This window comes from Chrysemys picta, chromosome 24, assembly GCF_011386835.1.
Source record: "Chrysemys picta bellii isolate R12L10 chromosome 24, ASM1138683v2, whole genome shotgun sequence".
Taxonomy (NCBI): domain Eukaryota; kingdom Metazoa; phylum Chordata; order Testudines; family Emydidae; genus Chrysemys; species Chrysemys picta.
The window spans coordinates 3,347,518-3,365,295 of NC_088814.1; the positions used below are offsets into that span (position 1 = coordinate 3,347,518).

The following is a 17,778-nucleotide window of genomic DNA, read 5'->3' on the forward strand; positions in this document are numbered from 1 at the left end:
TTGGTACACTATATCTCATAACAAAACTCAGTACAATATATTAATATACATTATTTCAACCTCTCTGACTTGAAAAGGAGTTCATATGCAAAGAGGAAAGTTGTAACAACCATGTTTTTTTCCAAAAAGGGACAAAAAGCAAAAGGAAATACAATAAATAGTTTTATTTTTACATTATAGAGGTTAAATATGTACTTCCAGCCTATAAGAGTAATTTCTAGCAAACATTAATGTACATGGACTTCTACTTAAAGCATTATAACACATTAATATGCTTTTACAATCATTCCACTATACCAGGGGTAGGCAACCTATGGCACACGTGCCAAAGGTGGCACGCGAGCTGATTTTCAGTGGCACTCACACTGGCTGGGTCCTGGCCACCGGTCCGGGGGGCTCTGCATTTTAATTTAATTTTAAATAAAGCTTCTTAAACATTTTAAAAAACTTATTTACTTTACATACCACAGTAGTTTAGTTATATATTATAGACTTATAGAAAGAGACCTAAAAACTGGCACGTGAAACCTTAAATTAGAGTGAATAAGTGAAGACTCGGCACACCACTTCTGAAAGGTTGCCAACCTCTGCGCTATACTATATATCATTTCTCCATGAATTGTTTATGGCTCCTTCATTTATTTAAAGTACAGTGCTATGCTGTGTTCAGTGTCAATACCACAAACCAGAGACTTTTCTGTAAAAACCACATATTAATACTCATAATTTTCTTTGCATTCTTTGTTTTCCATTGAGTTACTCTCCCCGGTATGAACATTTTATACTAGACATTTTTTAGAATCCCTATCCACAAGTGGTTCCTGACTACAGAAAATGTAAAGCTATATAAATCTTAAGAGGATTGGCTATTGAAATATAAGAGCCCCAGGATTGGAGGTAAAAAAAGGGACATCACAAAAGAATAATAATGCTTTCACAACTTTTCTTCAGTTTTCCAATTTCTATTTTAAGTTTATTAGCAAGATTTTGCTCCATAGTGTTTGATTCGAATGCTTGTACAAATCCGACATCTCACTTCATTGTTAGGACTATATGTTCCAGGGTCACAAACCACTGCAACCAAACAAATATACAGTATTTCAGTCAGATGCCTTCCACCTTGGGCTGGGTTATACACATTATGGAATTTTCAAACGTGTATTAAGGATATTCAGCAGATCACTAAACTAGCTCCAGGTTATATTTTTGCATGCTGAATATTTCATATGGAGCTAAGTGATCATATAAAGGACAACTACATTCTTAATTTTAATATATTTTATATCAGTTACTTTTCATTTAATATTTTAGTGCTCCATTCCGACATACCCTGTAGGATAACTCCACCTGTATTACAGAATGCGTTTTTCAGTTTCTCTGAGATCAACACACTTAGCCTCACTTCATAACACAGTAGCCTGAACCAAAAGTCTGATCAGAAATTAAGGGCTCAATCCAGGGGCTGAGCACTTTGGCCCGATCCAGCAATGCACATTTACTTTGCTTAACATTGTGTAACATTGACTCTAGGTGGCTGCTTTGCAAATTTCAGTTGCCATGAGCAATAGATGTGACTGTTGGAAATGACTAGTGACATGTAAATACCCCCCAACTTCACTTTCCTGAAAAGTTTTTCTGGAGGGTTAGCTATTTATTTTTTTAGGCATAAAACATATATGTATTGCATAGCCTTTGGATAAACTCAGAATTTAAAAATACAACCTGTTCAAACTATAAGCTTGTTAAAAAACCAATATCAGCCGAGTGGATGGCGTGAAACTACAGATGTGATAGATCTTGATTTTAGTAAAGCTTTTGACACAATCCCACAGAACATTCTCAAATGCAAACTAGGATCATATGATCTAGATGAAATTACAATAAGATGGATGCAAAACTGGTTGAAAGACCATACTCATTCAGTAATTATCAATGGTTTGCTGTCAATCTGGGGGAACATATTTAGTAGAATCCTACGACATTCTCTCTCCTGAGTCCAGTACTATTCAACATTATCATTAATTTCTTGGATAAGGAGTGGAGAGTATGCTTATAAAATCTGCGGATGACAGCAGGTTGGGAGGGGTTAACAGCTGACCTTTGGTGTGACCCAGTATGGCCATTTTTATGTTGCTAGCACTTTGGAGGTGAGGATTAGAATTCAAAGCAACCTTGACAAATTCAAGAACTGGTCTGAAATCAAAAAGGTTCAATTAAATAAAGACAAGTGCAAAATACTACCCTTAGAAAGAAAAAAATCAAATGCACAGCTACAAAATGGGAATAACTGGAGTTGAATATGAGCCAACAATGTGATACAGTTGTGAAACAGGCTAATATTCTGGGATATTTTAATAGGAGTGCTATATGTAATACACGGGAGGTAATTGTCCCTCTCTACTTGGCACTGGTGAGGCTTCAGCTGCAGTAGTGTCCAGTTCTGGGCACCACACCTAGGGTTAAAAAGATATGGACAAATTGGAGAGTCCAGAGGAGAGCAACAAAAATAATAGTTTATAAAACCTGACCTATGAGGAAAGGTTAAAAAAGCTGGGCATGTTTAGTCTTGAGAAAAGCAGCATGAGAGGGGACCTGGTAAGTCTTCAAATTTGTTAAGAGCTGTTGTAAAGAGGACAATAATCAGTTGTTCCCTGTGTCCACAGAAGCTAAAACAAAAAGTAATCAGATTAATCTGCAGCAAGGGAGATTTAGGTTACATATTACGAAAAACTTTCTAATTATAAGTAAGGCTATGATTATGTCACGGAGGTCATGGAAATCACAGACTCCGAGACTTCCACTGTGACATTTTCTGCACTGGGGCTGGAGCTCTCAGCCAGCCCCCTTGCAGCTCCCAGTCCCCGCCCTGGTAGGGGAACCCCCCGTAGCTGCCCAGCTGCAGCATGGGGTCCCTGCATCTGGGTGGGCAGCCCTCCCGCTGCTGCCCAGCTGTGGCAGGGAAACCCCCCGCAGCTACCCAGCCGTGGGGGAGATGGGATGCTCCGCAGCTGCCCGGCCTCAGCAGGCTGCGGGGGACCCTGCAGCTGCCTAGCTGCGGTGGGCGGCAAGGGGATCTTCCGCAGCTGCCCAGCCACGGCGGATGGACCCCGAAGCTGCCCAGCCACGGCTGGGGGACCCCCAGGAGCTCTCAGGCACTGCAGGGGAGGAGGGGGGGGCGAGTGGACCCAACAGCAGGCTAGCCCCTGTGAGGGGTGGGGAACCCCAGAGCTCCCACTTGCTACAGGTGGCAGGGGACCCCAGAGCCTCATCAGCAGTAGGTGTTTAGCTGAATCCACCTCCCCATTTTGTCAGGGATATTTTTAGTCAAAGTCAGGAACAGGCCACGGGCTGCCGTGAATTTTTGTCTATTGCCCGTGATCTGTCCCTGACTTCGACTAAAAATATCCCTGACAAAATTTTAGCCTTAATTATAGGACTTGTTAAGCACTGGAATAGGCTTCCAAGGAAAACTGTGGAATCCATGACATTGGAGGTTTTTAAGTACAGGTTAGACAAACACCTGTCCAGATGGTCTACATATATTTAGACTAGATGACCTCTCAAGGTCCCTTCCAATCCTACATTTCCATGATTCTATAACTCAATTCTAACTAACCGCTGTTTAAACAGACAGTCTTTGCACTGTGTACTGAAAGCCAACACAAACAGAGGCTATGTCTACACTGCACTTTTGTCAGTAAAACTTTTGCCAACAAAGCTACCGTCCCTGTTTGGGGGTGGTTTTATTTTGTGGGCAAGAGAGCCCATAAAGAGCGGCTACACTGCGTACCTTACAGCGAAGTGGCCGTAGCAGCACAGCTGGGCCGCTGTGAGGTGCACAGTGAAGACATAGCCTGAACGCAAGAACTAAAGACCTACTGAGAATGCCCTGCCTCCAGTAACCCTAAATTCAGAAATAGATACTGGTAGCAGGAGAACTCCTAGAACAGTTGAGCATTTATTTTAAAATAGCAGTACTATGAGAGTGACAATTTCTTATTGATCCTATGTCCTGAATCCTATAACTGATCTAAGAGCAAGAGGAGAAAGTCATTTAGCCATATTTCCAGATGGGCCAATGACAGCAGTGGTAGCCTTTATTACAGTATGATATGCATCAAATACTATCAACACTTTTTTCTTGGCTGTTTCAATTCCTGCCAACTTTATCACCTAGAATCTCAATGCCTCTCCAAAAGATAAACAGCAGTACACTTACTTTTATCACCAATATTAAAAATATATATATATATATATGGTAGAAAAACTGTAAGCAGGGTTAATATGCAATAATCTTTATATTGCTTGCTAAAAAATATGGATACTTTATTTTTCTATAATTACCACAGCAACTAGCGCAGTCATTGTGGGTGTCATCATTTTTTCCAAAACCTGGACGACAGCTGTCAATGCGAGTAACTTCAAAACTATGGTCTATATAATGTATTGCAGGTACATTCCGAAACTCGTGCTTCAGAACATATGTTTGTTTATGGAAAAATTCTTCAATGAGATCTCTTGCCTAAAATTTAGGAACAATGAAATGATAAATATGACACTAGGATTTTGGTTTTTTGTAGATTAGATATATCAATAAATATATTTTGTCCTAATTCTGCTTGAATATGTATGATATGAAATATGGGCCTGATCCTGGACCCACTGTACTGCATCCCGATCCAGAGTTTTTCTGTTGGCTTTAGTGGGCTTAGGATCAGGGCTTTATACTGTATATCATAAACAATCACCATGAAGCTAAATGAACTATATATAAAACAGAAGCTACACTAGATAGTTTCTTTAAACTGTATTACAGCTACCAAATCATAATCCAAAGGTCTATGTTCTAGGAAAACTGAAATAAAAAAATACAGTACATGTTAACATATTGCTAATTTTCATAATTTCATATTTTAGGAAGTAAATGTATAAGAAACATTAACACTAGCCTCAGCAAATTTTGGATAAATATGACATTTAAATACAGTTTTCTATCTTGAGCTGAATTATTTGAAATCCAGACATAACATATACATTCCTGCTCTTTGCATAGGGTGGATTGCAACCAGTCAAAATCTGTAGATACTAATGGTGAAATTCACTGTAGCATGAAGGGACCATGAAAGCCTTCTAGAACACTTAAACCCTACTGATCCACTGAATACAATGGTGGACAGACTACCCTGAATACAAAGAAAAGTACGTAAGAGTGGGACGTCTGCATGGATATCTGCATGTCCTTTTAAATAAGGGGGGGGAGAAACATTCCACAATGGTCCAAAATTGGTTACATAGGGGATCACTGGGAATGGATGTGTGGAGGGGCCTCTAGTTCCCGTTTACATGAATCCAATGGGCTAAAATATCTGCATAGGAAACATGGAGTAGCAATGGCTACTATTTCCTACCACATCTAGAATAGCTGCACCAAAGCACCACGGTCTGCTTGTGGATTGATGGAATAAATTCCTTCTCCATGCTGCGCGTGCTCTTCGAGACTTCCCTGCACAAAGCCCAATTATCTAGGGTTTGTACAGGGAAAAGTAAATTTCACCTTTAACTAACTTTGCAGTCCAAATTTTACAACCCACAACACGCTCCCTCCCCCCCCCCTCCGGCAGCGCCTCCTTCCCTCATTTTGAGTTCTAAAATAGTCACATGTTTATTGCTTGCATTAAAAAAATCCTACCTCCTGAACTCTTCTGTTGGTTACATCTTCACAGTCATAAGAAATCTGTTGGCAAACTGCTTCCCATCCTGGGGCAAAAGGATTTACTATAGAGAAAAGGAGAAAGGGTATAAAGGCAAAACTGTTTTGTAATAGCTCATCACAAATACCTTGAAAAATACATTACGAAGGAGCATCCTGAAATGAGTGTCTTTCATTTGGAGATTTATTTTACAATGCACTGGCATGCAAACACCAGTCATCATACTGTTGCTGCTTCTTATCTTTATATTACATTAATTTTATGCAATTACAATACAACTCAAGAGCAGAGGCACTCTCTATTTTGCCTCAAATTTGTGAGGAAGAATCATTTTATTACATTTGTTTCTGTGGTCAAGATATTGTTTTCATAACTGTTGTTCTTGTGATCCAAGATACTTAACTGAGTTTTTAATAATAAAAATAAAGAGAAATGGATAATCAGGAAGGAAAGGCAACTTCGATTACCTCCGACTGATTAAAAACAGGTAAGGAAATACTAAGAAAACATGAACTTGTATAAATCAGTTAGTCTAGCTGGATTGGCATTCTAGGATGTTAAAAGTATTAGCTAATGAACATTCTGAATGCTTAATAATAACTTCTAAAGGGTCACGGAGAACTGGAGAGATACAAGGTTCTGGAAAAAAACTATGTGGTATCATTTATTAATAAGGGGAAAAATGAGTGGTCCTGACGATTCCTATCCAGTGACGTTAGTGTCATTCACTAACAAAATAATTAAATGATAAGAGAAAAGATCTGGAAAATAGAGATGGGACAGACTCAACCCCCCATATATACAAATAACTTCAAACTATGGAAAGGTCTAAATCCAGATTTGAACTTTGAGGCTTGGGTCCTATCTCCATTGTGAACATGGGTGGCGGGAGGGGGGGTAATTCATTCACTCTGATGATGAAAAATTGCCACAAACCAACTCCAGGTCCCATCGGATAAATTCTCCTCATGTAGGGCAGATACACAGTCAAGAGAAAATGTGTCCAAGGTGTCCCTGTACCTCATCAATTCCCCAGTGCCATGACACCTACACAGAGCATTATGGGTCAGCTATCCCTATGGACTTCAAAATGTAGAAACCTTGGAAACACCTGAATCCCTGGGCACCAAAAAGGTCTAAGCATTGGAAACTTAAAGATGGGAATTAAAAAAATCTTTAAACAAGAAATAATGCACAGACTTTCTGACTCACAAAGGGATTTGTTGAGGATATCCGGTACAAATTAAAGTTAACGTTGCTAGAAACAGCATATGAAGTACTAGGATTGATTAAACCAGTGCCAAAAGGGATAAGAAGGAAGACTTGGTGGTGGAATCTTCAGGTTAAAAAATCTGTGGATAAGAAAGAGGTAACTTTTTTAAAATGGCAGGCCAGTAGCTTGAGCAATGATATGTATAAGGAGGTGAAAAAAGAGGCCATTAGAAGTGTTGTCACAGCTAAAAATTTGGCTTGTGACAAACTATATAATCAACTAGGAGGATATGACAGAGAAAAGACCAAAAACTCGCTAAGGCAAGAAAGAAAATGCTCTTGTGAGTTTGTACATACTAGAAATTAACATGGCATATTGCAAACAAATGGTCAAATTGCAATGATCATGGACGGAAGATGACCAAGGGGAAGGCCAAAGACTTGGTATATGGACCGGATAACAGTGGACATTAGAAAGACTAATTTGCATGACAACCAGGTGTACAATCATGAGTTTCGGAAGAAGACTATAAAAGTTGCCAACTCCGAATAAGGAAGTGGCAAGAAACAAGAAGAAGAAAATAGCAAGGAAGATAAATCTGATCATTTTTCTGGCAGAATTACAACATTCATGAAGAATCATAAATGAACTATATCCGGACTTTGGTAAATGATCTTCTGGGAATGGGCAACAGGGATGGATCACTTCATGATTACCTGTTCTGTTCATTCCCTCTGAAGCACCTGGCATTGGCCACTATCAGAAAGCACAATACTGGGCTAGACAGACCTATGGTCTGACCCAGTATGGCCGTTCCTATGTTTCCCAAGGTCCTTTGCAAACAACACCCTGTTAGAGAATAACCTTTGCCAGTAAGGTTGTAAAAAGTGTTTTCCTGGCTCTCTGAGCTCTGGTCAAGTGAAAAAATTCTCTAAATTCAACTAACTCATGAGCTGCATTATAGCTCCATCTATGGGCTAACAAGAAAAAATACAGAAATTCTGAAGAAAAGAAGAGAAGCAACATACGAGGGAACATGACTCTGATATAATTGCAAATGTTATTTATATTGTCCTTAATTTAACTCTTTTGTTAATAAAGTAACAGTGTGACACTACCTCTTAAACAAATGCTTAAATCTGTTACCTTGAAAAGTAACAAATAGCTCATCCAGGAGGCCATGCTTTGGTATCTTGATGACATGACATTTGTATGATGGTTCTATAACATGACATGTCAAATCAGAGATTAAATCATTCAAGATTTTCTTCAGCTCTTCAAAGAATTGACCATTAGCTGCTAGTCTGCACTCTTTTGTAGTAAACCGAACAGATATCTGGTATGTGTAGTCAGGCTCCCGATATGCTTAAAAGAATTAGTATACACATAAGTACATGCAATATAATGTCTGTCCCACACATATTAGATTTCCTATGCAGTACTATTCTTTGTACCTTATATCTTAAATAGACTTTTATTTAGAGGCAAACCAATTTGTTTACTTATTAAGCATGATGGGCCAAATGCATCCTTGATATAGCTTCCCTGACTTAAATGGTGTTACACTATTAATTTAGTTTGATATGCACAAGAATTTTTGTATTTGTACGCACTATATTTTTATATGACTATGTGCCTAAATACCAAACATGGGAAAATGTTATATGTCAAAATAGCTACAGAACATGGCCATTTTTCAGCCTGTGCACTTGCTTAAAAAGTAGACATAACTGAAATGTGATGAGAAGTTGTTAAAGGAAGTACTTCATGTACCTGCATTTTAGGGTGGAGAGTTTTGAAGTCTGACTGGAAAGAGAAATTACATCTGTTTCTTTCTCCTTTCATTTATTTTTTTATAATTGTTTTTGGGAGAATGATGGGGTTGCTAAACTGCACAATCTGTCTCCCTTCCACCACTTGTAACATATGTCATCAACTAAGATCAGACCAGGACAGAGGCCCATCTTTGACACCTCTTTGGAACAAGATCACAGCCACACCAGAGCCTCCTCTTCTGACCTTGGGTACCTTTGGGGGATGGCAGGAAGAAGGCAATGACCTCATCTATTTTTCCCAAAGGTAAAGATTATTTCATTCTCAAGGACAGTCACCACATGCTCCTGGCAGTTGTGTTGATTTGATTGAAATCAAAGTTGTATCGAACTGACTTTTCAAAAATAGGTATTTAGAATAATAAAGATGTTAAACACCAAGGTGCTTGAAAATGTAACTTACATTCTGGAGTACAGTGATAACTAATTGTGTTTAATAAACCAATATTCAGAAAAATCACATGCACTAGTGTACCAGCAAATTTGTATGGTCTTACCATATACCATAAATTTATATGTCTTAAATTTCTCTCTCTCTTCTTGTATGTCAGTGTTGATGGTTTTATAAGAAAGAGTGCAAGTATAAGATCCAGACATAGACTCCTGAAAACCTCTCACCATCAGTTTTCCTGTTTCAGTGAGATTGACGTAACTTTGTCCTAAAATGGAAACAGGAAACTACCTGATTAATATTAGTTTTCAAAAAAGTAATTCATTTTTTTCATTTATGGTATTCATAATACCATTGTTGGTGTTCAAACTAGTGGAATGGGGAATGTTTGTGTGTTTACATCTGTAAACTGATGGAGTGGGCCAATTGGATCGGCTACGAAGTCTTTTACCAAGTGAAACTTTTCTCCACAGTTTTATTCTTGATCCTGTCTGTGCTTAGTTAACAGCAACAAAAAAGGAAAATATAGATTCAAACAGAAAAATCCCAAATCAAACAACAACCCAGCCCACTAGGCGTGGCGCTCCACCTTCTCCATAATCTCTCACCCATTTGGTTACCAAGCAGTGATTTTTAATAGTGCTTCAAGTTTCCCCTTAAGTGCACGATTGGATATTCAATCCCCAGCCCTGCTTCCTTAATCTACTTTATAGATCTGTGTCAGTTATATGAAGAAAATTACCTCCTTTCTTTAAGGAAATCAGGAAGAGCTTCAAAACAAATTCTGACTAATCACACATTATTATTTCTTATGGAAAATGGCTTAAAGAAATGAAGGTTAATGAAAGCATTCATGAATAAATTCACATAAGATAATATGACCCATAAGTCACACCATCTCACTGATGATAGGGATCACCAAAAACTTAGAAAGCGTGATCTCACATACAGAATACTGAAATCTACTCAACCATTAGTGATGGAATTATTATTTTTCTGTAAAAGAGTAGAGAAACAGAAAACAACGATCTATCTCAACAGAATTTTTCATTTTTGCCATTACATATGGATTGCTTCTAGTTATGTGATATTCATAAAAATCAGATTCTGTGGGTTAGTAGGTGATGGAATAAACATGGAACCAGTAAGACTGTATATAAACTGTAATGAGGAGAAAGTAACTTGCCTTTTAGATTCTTTCCATTGGGTCCAATCCATAAATAGTTTGGATCTATTACTTCTTTCTGAGAAAGTGCCAAATCCATGCATACTAGAAATGGACTATTTGTATACACTTTAACATAAATGTTCACTGCAATACAAGTGAATGAATTAAATGACCAGCAATGCTGAAACTGAACGAAATTACTAAATATCAATTTATATAGATATATATATATACACACACTATTTAATTCTTTACTTTTTTAGGTCCAACTTGCAAAATTAGTTCAGCATTACACTAATCTCTTAATGGCCTTATTTATTATTATTATTCTTTAGTACTGTGGAACTGTCCACAATGTGCTTCATACTGTCCAGATATACTGGAAAATATGGTCCCAGTCCCAAAGATTTGACAGCCTAAGAATATCAGATCTCCAGTTTGCAGCTGAGGTGGTGAGAAGGCAAGAAGTTCCCGAACGCTTATTCTGACATTAAATGCTTACAAAATTCTATAGTGGGGAAAGGGGGAAAGTGTTTGTTAAACCACAGCTCTGCATCATGGGAACAGTATTGTTGGAATCGCCAGCAGCTCTTGTTGTTCCCATGGTGTATTCTGATAAAGGTTAATGCTTTAATATAATAAAGGCTCGTGCTAAAATACAATAAATTGACCACTGTCAGCACTTAGATTTTACACCCCTGAAAAACATAAAGATTCAAGAGCATTTTTCTAATATGATCTATTTAATTTCTCATTAAATAATAAATTGTGCTCCCATTGACTTTGGCTCACCTCCCACCCAAATTAAAGTTCTTCTTTAGAGTTTTTCTAAATTAGTTTCCATTGTAACTTTAATAGGTAGTTGTAAACATGTGGTGTTAAACTTTTTGTAGAATAAATCTATTATATGAATTCTATTAACTGTGCTGACCAATCAGATACTTTATGGGGTCAATCTGGTAAATGAACAAAAAGGAAAGAAATGAACAAGTACAGACTGGATCCATATGGAAATGAATAAGCTATAGCCCTACTCTATATCCCAGGTACAGAATTTGTGGGATCTGTTACAATGGGTATGGAATAAATACATTTTCCACTGCTGTTGGGTGTGTAACAGGTTTCCATCAATGGTACTATGCCAGTAACTGTACTTGTTTCCCACCAGGCACGACCATTCGCCATCCCCAAATACTCTGCCACTCTAAGTTACCCACCATGTAGTAGTAAACAGGTATTTAGAGAGCAGTTTGGACTCTCTGCACCTTGGCACAAAGGCTTTTTAAACACCGTTTACCTCAAAACAAGTTTTTTCTCAAACCCACCTCCATGTGTGTCAGAATGGGACCATGTCTAATGTATACGCCGTCCTTTGATTAAAAATACATAATTATTCTCTTTTATCTTTCTTTTACTGTGATTCAGTTAAAAACATTATAGCCTAGGCCAAAACACAGTTCTGCATACTTGACTTACAGTCCTTACTGAAACAGACTCTCCAAGATTGTGCAATATTGATAGCTTGTAGAATGAATTATCATTTTGCCAATACCTTTTTCATTTTATATAAAAACCCATTAAGTGCACATCCTACTGCTCTGTGCAATCACTTAATTCAAAGATCTTTCTGTTTACAATGTCCTTTATTGCACAGTGGCTATGATTTGTTGACAGCTTTCAGATTACAGTAATTGAATTGTTCCAGTTGGGAATAATTTGAAGTAAAAAATTTAGTTACCTATTTTATGAAATCCATTTCCTGTTTATATGCTTGAAGAATTATGTAATTTTCTATGTAATTAGGATTTGGAATTCTTGGTTTAATAACACAGCCACAGTCACCTACATATGTACATTAGTTTATATGCTTTATTGTTATATTTATTATATTTGTATTAATACTGCATTCAAATGCTTACTTAGATCTTAACTATAAAAATAATCACCTTGATGTTTGATGTTGCCATAAATGTAATTCTTTTTAATTACTTTAACAGAATATTGTTCTTCATCAATTGCAGCTTCCACTGTAGAGAAAATACAGTAATACTTAAAAAAAACATTTTAAAAATCAAATTTGAATGTAGTTTGTTTCCCCTTTTATTTTATTCTTGCAGTTCCCCTCCCTTCCATCCTTTTCTTAAAAAAGGGACTCCTGTTTACTGTTCGAGTAGTAAACCTGTCTTGACTTTGGAGCCTCCAAACTGGCTAAATATTGAACTTTCACACACACAAAAAAATGTAACTAACACTGGTCTACAATTTTTGAGAAGTCGTCTGCTTCAGAGATAAAATGTGCTATTTATTATGTATTTTGATGTGCTGAAGTCAAATATGACAATTAAAACAACTGATTGGCTACTGTTTCTAAGATATTTAAGTTTTTACATTTTATGTCTATGTATATTGTGTAGATAGTAGAGTTTTAATCATAAATTGTAAACCTAGGTCTTTTCATGTGTTTATGGTTGTTTTCCATGATATTTCACTTGTCCTGTTTATGTAACACTTTAAAAATCAGCAAAAGGGTTATATAAATAAAATTTATTATGAAACAAAAGGCAAAAAAATATTATGTACATAGTTTAGTCCTATTCAGTGTCTACTCGGCGCTTCTTGGCTTGTCTCTTGTATTCATTAAATGGAGCATCTCTTGTCACTGTCCAGCAATAGTTTGCAAGCATTGATGGGCTCCATTTACCCTGATAGCGTTTCTCCATTGTTGCAATGTCCTGGTGAAATCACTCACTGTGCTCGTCGCTCACTGCTCCGCAGTTCGGTGGAAAAAAATCTAGATGAGAGTGCAAAAAATGTATCTTTAGTGACATGTTGCAACCAAGGCTTTTGTATGCCTTGAGGAGGTTTTCCACCAACAACCTGTAGTTATCTGTCTTGTTGTTTCCGAGAAAATTTATTGCCACTAACTGGAAGGCTTTCCATGCCGTCTTTTCCTTGCCACGCAGTGCGTGATCAAATGCATCATCTTGAAGAAGTTCACGAATCTGAGGACCAACAAAGACACCTTCCTTTATCTTAGCTTCACTTAACCTTGGAAATTTTCCACGGAGGTACTTGACAGCTGCTTGTGTTTTGTCAATGGCCTTGACAAAGTTCTTCATCAGACCCAGCTTGATGTGTAAGGGTGGTAACAAAATCTTCCTTGATTCAACAAGTGGTGGATGCTGAACTCTTTTCCTCCCAGGCTCCAATGACTGTCGGAGTGGCCAATCTTTCTTGATGTAGTGGGAATCTCTCGCACGACTATCCCATTTGCAGAGAAAACAGCAGTACTTTGTGTATCCAGTCTGCAGACCAAGCAAGAGAGCAACAACCTTCAAATCGCCACAAAGCTGCCACTGATGTTGGTCATAGTTTATGCACCTCAAAAGTTGTTTCATGTTGTCATAGGTTTCCTTCATATGGACTGCATGACCAACTGGAATTGATGGCAAAACATTTCCATTATGCAGTAAAACAGCTTTAAGACTCGTCTTCGATGAATCAACGAACAGTCTCCACTCATCTGGATCATGAACGACGTTGAGGGCTGCCATCGATGTTGCAGGCTACAAGATCACCTTCCATGAAGAAGAATGGGACAAGATCCTTTTGACGGTCACGGAACATGGAAACCCTAACATCACCTGCCAGGAGATTCCCCTGCTGTATTCTGGAGCCCAACAGCTCTGCCTTACTCTTGGGTAGTTCCAAATCCCTGACAAAGTCATTCAGTTCACCTTGTGTTATGAGGTGTGGTTCAGAGGAGGAGGATGGGAGAAAATGTGGGTCCTGTGACATTGATGGTTCAGGACCAGAAGATTCATCCTCTTCCTCGTCTGACTCAAGTGAGAATGATTCTGGTGCATCAGGAACCGGCAGTCCTTCTCCGTGGGGGTACTGGGCGTATAGCTGATGTTTGGATAATGCACAGTCCACTTTTTCTTCTTTGACACACCTTTCCCAACTGGAGGCACCATGCAGAAGTAACAATTGCTGGTATGATCTGTTGGCTCTCTCCAAATCATTGGCACTGCAAAGGCATACATTTCCTTTTCCTGTTCAACCACTGGCGAAGATTCGTTGCACAAGTGTTGCAGCATATGTTTGGGGCCCACCTCTTGTCCTGATCTCCAATTTTGCAGCCAAAATAAAGGTGATAGGCTTTCTTAACCATGGTGCTTATACTAAGCTTTTGTGATGCAAAAGTCACTTCACCACAAACAGCAGAAGTTATCTGCACTGTTCACACAAGTACGAGGCATCTCTGCTTACTTTGGCTAAACAGAAATGTGTCCCTTTGCAAAATCAAACACTGACAAATAAGAGAGCACGACACTATGATTTCTAGAGCTGATATAGGGCAATTTGTTCAGCAGAGTGATGTAAGCTTCATTATGATTGCATCATCCATGACTTCTAGGAATAACATGATGCAATTCATATCATGTATGACGCAATACCAGCTTCAGATTGCATCATTCATTGTTTTGCCTAAAAAGCAAGTACTGTCCAAACCCAGTCATAGATTTATTCATAGATCCAGTCAAAGATGTATTTTAGTCATTTCTGGTTTAAATTGAGATCACTTCCCTTTATAACTCACTTATCCTCCGCCATTCCCAAGTCAAGGGTCGTATATACTGACCCAATAGTATAACTTGAAAACTAGAGCCAATGAACAATTTTAAGCATCATTTTTGTTCTCAGTGACCCAGAATTAGTAAAGTTTGACTACATGTATTTCAGAAGCATTTTGGCTGTAGAGCAGTATAATTAAGGAAGCTGTTTAAAAATTTGCAGTTCTCAGCTACAAAACTTGTCAAGCTTGCATGAAATTTACAGAATGGGCATTACTTCCCTGATATAAATACATAATAAACAAAAACGTGGAGTTTGGAGCCAGAAGAGTTACCTACTGGTTTGAACCATTTTCTGCTGTTTAAAGTCCTGGGTTCAATTTCTAATCCTAGTCATTCACTACCCAGGTCAGAAAGTTCTGTGGAAACAGCACCCTCTGCCCAAAAGGTGAAGGAAGTGCTTTGCACCGCTTAACTAATCAATAGCAGTGCCTGTGCTAATCCATTGGAGGTGCTAAACAGGAATATTTTGGGGGGCATCCCCATACAATATCTACTAATAATTAATGGGGGGGGCATTGTGAGTTGCTCAGGGTCCTTAAGCAATTGCTTTGTCTGCTTATGCCAAGCACTGTCTTTGATCAACCCCAGCATCTCTGCATAGTTACAGATTTCAGTGAACAGGTTAGAGATTTCCATTAACAGTCTCTGAAAGGAATTTTTTTTATATAATTTGCTGTGGCCCCCAACTCCCAGACACCCCATCTGCCTTTGGGACAAAAGAATCCATAACTACGGTTATGTAACACCCACTTCAGAAGGGCATCTCACCACAGCTGGGATTGCGTTAGGGGTGCACCCGCTGAGGTTGCAGGAGGCCCTGATTTCTCTGACAAAGGTGGGGTTCAGGGAAGCCACAGCATTAGTGACCTTCTGGAGAGTGTGAGGCCCATGTTTCTATGCTCCAGTTTCCATATCCACTGAGCAGTGTAAAGGGAGTCGGCCCCCCTTTTGATGAGCACTGGGGCCCAGTACGTGTGCGAGGGCTTCTCTCTCAGGAGAGCCCCAAATGGGTGTGAAGACCGTTGTCCCAATATTTTGGGGGCCCTCAATGACTCCTGACCCATGGTTTCACTGAAGGCCTCTGGGACAGTGGGATGGCCCCCTCTGGCGTCTGGCTTCCCAAAGAGCTAGGCCAAGAGGTAAAGGGGTATTGGTGGTGACCCACACAGAACATGAAGCCTTGATGATTTCTGATCTCAGGGGATAAGGTGTTCTGGGAGGCTACAATGGCCCCTTATAATCTCTGATCTCAGAGTGAGCGCCACAGGGAGAACCTGGTGTGCCTCTGCCATCCACAGCCGCCGGCTAAGAGCTGGAGAGCCGGGAAGCCGCCACAGAGAGTGAGGACAACATGCTCCCCGGTTACCTTGGGTCAGAGCAAGCAAGGAGTTGAACAAAACCCCCAGGGACAGGAGGGAGGCGCTGTCGAGCGGCGGGCTCAGCCCCCAGCCGCCCCCCTGCATGGTCAGGCGCAGCCCCCTCCCGCGCGACCCTCGCTCCCTGCCGAGGAGAGGGGGCGGGGCACGGCGCTCAAGCGCCCCTCGCAGCCCCGCCCCCGCCCGCAGCGGGCTAACCGCCGCGGCACGTGACCAACAGCTCTGCGCTGCCCGCCTTTTTTTCTTTTCGCCTGTCGCGGCTACAGCGCGAGCCTAGTCGCCTTGCCCGCCTTTTTTCTGCCTGTGGCGTCCGCCGCGCGAGGCCAAATGCCCTTCCCGCCTGTCGCCCGTGCAGCGCGAGGCCAAATGACCTTCCCGCCTTTTTCCCTCCTGTCGGGTCCGCAGCACGAGGCCAAATGACCTTCCCGCCTTTTTCCCTCCTGTCGCGTCCGCAGCGCGAGGCCAAATGACCTTCCCGCCTTTTTTCCGCCTGTCGCGTCCGCAGCGCGAGGCCCAATGCCCTTCCCGCCTTCTTTCCGCCTGTCGCGTCCGCAGCGCGAGGCCGAATGTCCTTACCGCCTTTTTTTCGCCAATCGCGTCAGCAGCGCGAGACCAAAAACCCTTCCCGCCTTTTTTCCGCCTGTCCCGTCCGCAGCGCGAGACCAACTGTCCTTCCCGCCTTTTCTTTCACCTGTCGCATCCGCAGCACGAGGCCAAATGCCCTTCCCGCCTTTTTTCCGCCTGTCGGGTCTACAGCACGAGGTCAATCGCCCTTCCCGCCTTTTTTCCGCCTGTAGCGTCCGCAGCGCGAGACCAAATGCCCTTCCCACCTTTTTTCTGCCTGTCGCGTCAGCAGCGCGAGGCCGAATGTCCTTCCCGCCTTTTTCTCGCCAATCGCGTCAGCAGCGCGATACCAAATATCCTTCCCGCCTTTTTTCCGCCTGTCCCGTATGCAGCGCGAGACCAACTGCCCTTCCCGCCTTTTCTTTCACCTGTCGCATCCGCAGCACGAGGCCAAATGCCCTTCCCGCCTTTTTTCCGCCTGTCGGGTCCACAGCACGAGGCCAATCGCCCTTCCCGCCTTTTTTCCGCCTGTCGCGTCCGCAGCGCGAGGCCCAATGCCCTTCCCGCCTTTTTTCCGCCTGCCGGGGCTGCAGTGCGAGGCCCAATGCCCTTCCCGCCTTTTTTCCGCCTGTCGCGTCAGCAGCGCGAGGCCGAATGTCCTTCCCGCCTTTTTCTCGCCAATCGCGTCCGCAGCGCGAGACCAAATACCCTTCCCGCCTTTTTCCCGCCTGTCCCGTCCGCAGCGCGAGACCAACTGCCCTTCCCGCCTTTTCTTTCACCTGTCGCATCCGCAGCACGAGGCCAAATGCCCTTCCCGCCTTTTTTCCGCCTGTCGGGTCCACAGCACGAGGTCAATCGCCCTTCCCGCCTTTTTTCCGCCTGT

At 40.9% G+C, this 17,778-nt stretch overlaps 1 protein-coding gene across 1 annotated transcript; it reads right to left on the reverse strand.

Annotated features, from left to right (window-relative positions):
• Positions 1-941: 941 nt before the first annotated feature.
• Positions 942-17,134, reverse strand: ZPBP2 (zona pellucida binding protein 2). The gene is made up of 8 exons (XM_065577609.1): positions 17,023-17,134; positions 12,262-12,342; positions 10,334-10,459; positions 9,254-9,415; positions 8,071-8,289; positions 5,690-5,775; positions 4,345-4,522; positions 942-1,074 (listed from the first exon to the last, which is right to left on the reverse strand). The coding sequence occupies exons 3-8, from the start codon at positions 10,410-10,412 to the stop codon at positions 977-979; spliced, it is 822 nt and encodes a 273-aa protein (XP_065433681.1). The 5' UTR covers positions 10,413-10,459; positions 12,262-12,342; positions 17,023-17,134; the 3' UTR covers positions 942-976.
• Positions 17,135-17,778: the final 644 nt, after the last annotated feature.

Coding starts and splice junctions, on each gene's coding strand:
- ZPBP2 (XM_065577609.1), bottom strand. CDS start 10,412: ATGGATTTGGCACTTTCTCAGAAAGAAGTAATAGATCCAAACTATTTA. Junction 8,290..9,253: donor ATATAAATTTATGGTATATG/GTAAGACCATAC, acceptor AATTCTTTTAAG/CATATCGGGAGCCTGACTAC. Junction 4,523..5,689: donor CCAACAGAAGAGTTCAGGAG/GTAGGATTTTTT, acceptor CCTAAATTTTAG/GCAAGAGATCTCATTGAAGA.